Below are 7,774 nucleotides of genomic sequence, written 5' to 3'. Positions count from 1 at the left end.
AGTGAGCCCTGTTTCCTGAAAGCCCATCTTTTTTCTCAATCAACCCCACACAGTGAACAGAACAAAGGTTTTTACAATAAGGTTTTTTATCATTGCACAAACCATATCAGTGTGTTGCAGGCAGTTCCAAGGTTGCGTGATTTGGAAGTCAGAGAAATCCATCTCAGCTAGCTCATACAGAGTCAATACTGTCCATGGAAAACAGAAACCTTCGGAAAAATTGCAGCAGATTCTAGGTCAGATCTTTCCGGCAGGAGCTGGATCATGTCCATACTGAAACCACCAGTGGGTAGGAAATGAGGATCCCGATCAGTTCAGATCACTCACGATTCCCTCCAGGAAGCAGAAGAGATAGTAGAAGTCTGCTGCCCCTGAGTACACTGGGGTAACAAACACACAGTATGGGGGCCCGACTGCTGGTAGAGGTGTGATAGTTTCTGCAACAGACACTGGCAATGATACACCTTGGGCCACGGGAAGGCCCTGCAAAGGTTTTAAAATATAAAGTAGCTCCTGAAAGCTCCCCACATACCTAGTACTTGAAGTTATCTTCCCAGTGTGAATACTGGATGTACAAAGTCCAACTTCTGGTTGTTGTTTCCATCTCGAATGCTACTTTCAGAGTTTTTCTCTTTTATGAGTCATACTATATGGAGCAAGGAGAAAGCGCATTCCTTGCTCTCTTAAGACCTCTCTCTAGTGTGAAGGTTCTGGTGCTAAATAAACTTAAAAGATGCAGGCAAAGGAGCACCAAAACTGCTACACTCATGAGGTCTTTCTTCAATGTGAATTTTTATTTGCCAAGCAAGGTGGGAGAGTCTTCCAGAGGCTCTTCCACATTCACTGAACCTATAATGCCTTGCTCCGGTGTTAAGTCTCTGGAGTTAGATGAGCCTGGAATTGTCAACATAGAATTTCCCACATTCACTTCATCCGTAGTCTTTACTGTGGTATGAACTTTCTTGTGTTGACTAAGGTGGTGCCTACTGATGTAGGTTTTCCCACATTCATTGCACACATAAGGCCTTGTTCCACTGTGAATTCTCTTATGTGTTTTAAGGTAGGAACTGTGGCTAAAGGATTTCCCACATTCATCACACACAGAATTCTCTCTAGTGTGGATTTTCTCGTGCTGAGCGAGTACATCTTTACGGATAAATCCTTTCCCACAAGTGCTGCATTTAAGAGGCCTGTCTCCACTGTGAGTCTTCTGGTGCTGAGTAAGTGTGTCTTTGCGGCTAAAGGCTTTCCCACATTGGTTACACTCATAAGGTCTTGCTCCAGTGTGAATTCTCTGGTGGTGAGCAATGTAGGATTTTCTGCTAAAGGATTTCCCACATTCAGCACACTCAAAAGACTTTGATCCTGGGTGAGTTCTCTGGTGTGTTCTGAGGTTGGAGTTGCAGCAAAAAAATATCCCACAGTCATTACACTTATAACGTGTTGCACTGCTGTGAGTCTCCTTGTGCAATAGCAAGTAGGAATTGTCACTAAAGACTTGCCCACAATGGCTGCAGTCATAAGTTTTTTCTCTCATGGGGATTGCCTGGGTCTGAAAATACTCCTCTTTGTGGCTAAAATCTTCCCCACTTTCACTGCACTGGTAATCCATCTGTTCAGTGTGAAAGGCCTCGGCACACCCAGAACTCCCGTATGGTTCCTCCGAATTGTGAGTGGCATGGATCTGGACAAGTCCAGGGCTGGCCAAGGAGTCCTCCTCACCCTCTCTGGAGGTACAAGCCGTCTCTAACGCATGGCATCTGCAGCTTTTCACAGAGGAGGCCTGGCCCTTCTCCATTTTAGGGACTGTCTCTCCACTCTGCTGCCTTGGAGTTTGGGCAAGGTTTGTACTGAACCAGAAGGTTCTCCCACATGACTCACATGAATATGGTTGCAGCGCAGGGGATGTTTCCTGTTCCCCAGCCAGACAGAAAATATCTTTCAATATTGGGTCACACATATCACATGGGTGGCTGTTTTGAACGGAAGCACCCACCTGCAGCGTTCGCACATCTGATATTTTTATAGAAGTGCCCTCCTCAGAAGAGGCATCGTTATTCTCCACATTATGGCTACAATTAGGGCCTGGGCTCTCCCGGATCACGTCTGCCTCGGTTGGAGCCATGTCTGCCCTGTTAGGAATCACAGGCTCTCGCTCTGGCTCCCGTTGGGACATTATACGGTTTCTGGAAACTGCAAGTCCCAGTGACATCACTTGCGCAAAGGTCTCCATCATCAAATTACAGTACAGGCGTTTCTGATTCTCATCAAGTATCTCCCACTCCTCTCCGGTGAAGGAGATGTACACATCCTCAAAGGCAAAACTGCGCCGGAAGGCGTCTATCTGTGCTCTTTCCTCAGCCATTGTTACAGCACCAAGGCCCCTAGAGGGCGCGCCCTTGTGGGCGCTGGAGAGTACAGGCACGTGGGCACCGGCGAACAAAGGCCCGGCGTGGTCGTCTCCGTCACAGTCAGGGGCACGGAGTCTCACTTACATTAAGCTGGAACTGGGGTATCACGGCTCCTACAAAGCACCGAGGTAACTCCCAAAGGCGGAGGTAGGTCCCCGATCACGAAACTCTCCTCTGCTCCGTGGTGCGGACGAGCCGGCGGCGACGCTGCCTCGATGCGACGCTCAACGCTGCCTCGACCCGACGCTCGACGCTGCCTCGACCCGACGCTCGACGCTGCCTCGACCCGACGCTCGACGCTCGCGTCCTCGTTTCTGGATCACCCGGAACCAAAAAGGAGGGTGTGCAACTACCCGGAGACCGGAAGTCCCGCCCAGACACACTGTACAGTTTTTTTTTTCCCCCTTGATCCGGGAGTGGCTGGCTTCTTCAGACTGGAGAGCGGAAAGGAGGCTTCAGCTGGCGAACATGACCTGAGGTAATTTTAAAATTCATATTCTCAGCTTTATTCAAGTACATCCAAATGTCCCCATTTCAGATTTCACAGTCCTATTTTCAGGAAAATAAGTGTTGATGTTAAGAACTAGCTTTTTTTTTTTTTTTTTTACACGTCTCGTTTTTTACACATATTCTAGTAACCATTATACCATTAATTTGTGTGTGTGTGTGTGTGTATTTAAGCACTTTTGAATTCTCTCTTTAGTTATAATTTTCAGTCGACTATCTTGAATTGGTTATATAGATGATCATATCCTCTGCAAATAATATTTTATTTCATACTTATCAACTTTTACATCCATTCTCCACTTTTCTCTCATCTTATTGCAGTGGCTAGAACCTTTAGGACAATGTTGATTAGTAGTGGTGATAACAGGTGATTTTTTAAGTTTATGAATTTAATGTAAATTATTCTAGACTTTGCATCTTATACTGTACATATATTTGCTATAGGTACATTTATGAAAGTTGTTTGCCAAAATACTTTTTTATCATGAATTATTGCTGGATATCATTCAGTGGTATATTGACATATTCATTTAGATAGTTTTTTTTTTTTTTTTTGTGAACTAACTTTGTTGGTAAATTTTCTTTAGTTGTGCCATCCTTACAATCTTCAGATTAAACCACTGGTCATGATGACATTATTATAATTAAGTGTTGGTTGTGATTTGCTTATACTCTGTTTAGAATTTTTCCTTCTATATTTATAAGTGTGATTAATAGACGTTTTACTTTCTTGTGCTTTTCTGTCGTGGGGGCCACAGTCATTGATAAAGTCAGAAAATTAGAAATTTTTATTTTCTGTTCTGTGTTTTGGAGTAATTTTTATACAATTGAAATTAGCTTTTTAAAAAAGTTTAGTAGGTTTTATATCTTTGTGATTGAAGAAATTTAACTACTCTTTGATTTTATGATTTTACTCTTAATGGGCCACTTTGCTGGTATATATTTCCCTAGAATATTTTTCATGTTATCTACATTTTTATATTTATTCCTAGAATGTTGATAGGTGTAATATTTTATTTTTACCTTTATTTAATCTTTTTCCAAGTTTGTTTAGGTATAATTGACAGATAAAATTGTGTATGTTTAAAGTGTACAATATGATTTTTTTTTGTTTTTTTAACATTTTCTATTGAGTTATAGTCATTTTACAATGTTGTGTCAAATTCCAGTGTAGAACACAATTTTTCAGTTATACATGAACATACATATATATTCATTGTCACATTTTTTTCGCTGTGAGCTACCACAGGATCTTGTATATATTTCCTGTGCTATACAGTATAATCTTGTTTATCTATTCTACATATGCCTGTCAGTATCTACAAATTTTGAAATCTCATTCTGTCCCTTCCCACCCCTTGTCCCCTTGGCAACCACAAGTTTGTATGCTATGTCTATGAGTCTGTTTCTGTTTTGTATTTATGGTTTTTTTTTTTGCTTGTTTGTTTTTAGACTCCACATATGAGTGATCTCATATGGTATTTTTCTTTCTCTTTCTGGCTTACTTCACTTAGAATGACATTCTCCAGGAACATCCATGTTGCTATAAATGGCATTATTTTATTCTTTTTATGGCTGAATAGTATTCCATTGTATAAATATATCACAACTTATTTATCCAGTCCTCTGTTGATGGACACTTAGGTTGTTCCCATGATTTTTCTAATACTATTTTACTTTAATTTGTTTCTGGCTCCTGTATAGTAGTTTTGTAGAAACCTGAAACTTTATTTTTGCTTTAATTCATGTTTGTGTAAATTTCTGCAAGTGCTTGAAAATAAATTTTATTTTTCTTATCTGGGCACATATATAATAGATGTATTACCATAAAGCTGGTGTTGGGTTATGTGCATTCTTTACCCAATTCTTTGAATTGATGGTTTCTGAGATACATGTGTTACCTTTTTCCACTTTCAATTGGTCCTTATAGTTCTACTAAATTTTGCCTGATTAAATGTAAAATAGAAGGTTTTACTTGGGGTGGACTCGTCCAACATGGAGTTTGTTTTAAATCTTCACCATTTACTAACCATAAGATAACAAAACCACCCCTTTACATTGGTGATCTGTACTAGTCTCTGTTACTGTCTATTGTTCATTCCAGGTTGGGTCCTCCTTCCCAATTTCCAATCCCTGACAGTCCTTTCCCACTCTTCACACTTCCTCTATCACTAGTCTCCCCACAAATCAGAGCACTTTTTTTTTCATTTTGGAAGGTGAAAAGATAGGAGGGAAGCTATTAATTTTTTCCTACTGATTATAACTTCTAAATATATTGACTCTGAATAAAAATTATTTCTATTCCTCTGAACTTAGATGTTTGAAATTATGAAGGCAAAATTTGTTTATTTCTATATCCCTATCTTTCCATTTCTGCTGAGTTAGGCACATTGGCCATCTAACTGAGTAAGCTGTAGTCAGAGGTTAGAAAGAAATATCCAGAATGAGGGGAAATTTGTGTAGGTTTTCCTAAATATCATCATGTCACACTCCTGATGCTGACTGTACCCCCATTTCTTTTTCATGACCTGCTCTTCCCTTCACTCCTTCCTCCCTGCCAAAAGCCACAGAATCAGGCACTTTGAAGAATGAAAAAACTTTATGACCTTTGTCACAATGAAGGAGATTCACCACACTGATCACTGAGCAGAAGAAATTGTAAAATGGAACTTTTAATATTTTAAAGCCATTTTGAATACAGTTCGCATGAATGATTCTGTACGATGTACAAATCCATGGAGAGATGATGACCCTAGAGAATTTGCACTGATGGCTATGGGAGGAGGACATGCGGGAGTAACTTTTAATTGCATATTTAATTGACCTTGTAGGAAAATGAATCTCATATTTTGTACTGAGTACAATTACATAATTATTTGAAAATATTATCCAAAAAAGTTACTCAGACTATTTTGTGGTATTATTAAAATCATATAATGTCTATACTCTGCAGTCTTTTGACATTGCTAAGACAACCACCATCCTGCTTTATAGCAGAAGGAGGGGAAAGTAGTTAGGAGAAAAGACAAAGCATACCTTCTATGAGTATTTTTAGTAATTTATGATAAATAACTCTGTCAAGGGCTCTCTGAAAAGTTTTCAGACATCATTTGAAACTATCAAATGTATAGTTAATATAGCTAAGATGTGTAATTTTAAGGTGGCTCATTGCTTTTCCAGCCAACTGGATATTAATGTAACTTACAACCAAATAAATCAATAGTTTCTGCACATATGTTTTCATTTGGTTAAGCTAAAAAATTGTTTTAAAGTGTAAATATGTCTATTTTTTCCAAGGACATTTGTCCTAGGAGCTGTTTTAAAACATCTTTTAGGGACTAAAAAGATAACATATTTAGAAAAAAGCATTGCCTCATATAAAAATAGAACCCAGCAAAGGTCCTTTATATAAGGGGAAATAGAAAGATAATGTTAGAAGTTATAAGGTTTGAAATGATCACTGTTCAGTATGAGAGAAAGCAGAGATATTTTCTCAGATCCAGGACATAAACCAGATTTGCCATATTTGGCCATGATTTGGGGTAAAAATAGAGAGTTCTAAGGGCACAAGAGAACTGTGACCTGTTAGAACTGCAGCTCAGCTATTTATGAGTACACTTCTATTAGAATTATGACATGAGTTGCAGTGATGACTCTCAGAATATAAACCACAAAACTTCTGGCAGTGTTTAATGCTATAGCCCATCTGCTGCCATCCTCGGCTGTATTAAAAGAAATAGTGTCACAAGAGGGGAGAGTCCCACTGTACTGAACAGAAACTACTTTTCTGAATTCATCTGAGGTATAGCCCAGGGGAAGTAACCCAGAGCAATGATGTAAGGAAAGGAAACAGAATTCTTTGATCTTTTAATGCAGAGTAAAGATTTCAGGGGACATCAGTTGCATTCTTTCAAAAATCTTAGAGTTCTTACGGAGAAAACAATTTAATTTAGTTTGCTTTGTTTTATCAGATAGCAATACAGATATCAGTTTACTAGATGTATGGTCCAGTGCCACAGTAAATCTTCATACCTATATTACAAACTCTAGGATAGCATTGTAGATGATAAGGCCTGATGTGCCCCTGGATTTTGGGCTGAATCATTACAGTCCTCAGACACTGGGAATACATTGCGTAAAGCAGGGTGCATAAAGCCTTCCCTTTATATACAGGGAAGAACAGTGCTCCCATTGATGTAAGGAGGAGTAACAACACAAGTCTCTCTTTGCAACATAGAGTCACAGCAGGGAGAGGACAGATAGCTGTGAAGGGTATAGTAGCACCATGCTGAAGAGATTGCCAGCCAATCTCCTGGGAGCTTCATTCATATAGCATCAATAAGGAGGAAGATACTGAACGGCAAGCAGGAACATACTGGGTTAGAAAATGAGCACAAGGTCATAGAAGAAATAGTTATTGCCCTTTTACTATGCTACTGATCAAATGTAAAATGTGAGGCTGTGTTTGCATGAATTCTTAAGGTGACCTTTATATTCTAAAATTAATATATATTAGGTCAATTTTTTAAAAACACCAATATTTAATTTATTAAAGTCAGAAATTAAAACACTTGATTCTTCCATAGGCTTTAGGTTCCTCTTTAACATCTTACTATCTTACTATTTGGAATCTAGAAAATTTAACAATCACTTTTAAAAGGACTCGGGAAAATACTTGGTCCAATTTAAAAACACCTTGGAACAATTTTTAAACTGTATATATAAATGTGATGCTCAGTTGCCATTTTACATACACCAATTATCTGAAGTAAAATCAAAGCCTTCCCAAATAACGCTGTTAGGAGTTCAACATATATATACATATGTATCTGTATGTGTGCACACACATATACATA

The 7,774-nt window shown here is 38.9% G+C and overlaps 1 protein-coding gene across 1 annotated transcript; it reads right to left on the bottom strand.

Annotated features, from left to right (window-relative positions):
- Positions 1-793: 793 nt before the first annotated feature.
- LOC105099249 (zinc finger protein 134-like) lies at positions 794-2,365 on the bottom strand. The gene has a single exon (XM_064483198.1). It carries the CDS (start codon positions 2,363-2,365, stop codon positions 794-796), a length of 1,572 nt encoding a protein of 523 aa, XP_064339268.1.
- Between the last annotated feature and the right edge of the window lie 5,409 nt (positions 2,366-7,774).

The sequence above is a fragment of the Camelus dromedarius genome, chromosome X, assembly GCF_036321535.1.
Source record: "Camelus dromedarius isolate mCamDro1 chromosome X, mCamDro1.pat, whole genome shotgun sequence".
Taxonomy (NCBI): Eukaryota; Metazoa; Chordata; class Mammalia; order Artiodactyla; family Camelidae; genus Camelus; species Camelus dromedarius.
The sequence above is the reverse complement of the archived record's forward strand: the minus strand, read 5'-3'. Positions and strand labels throughout refer to the sequence as shown.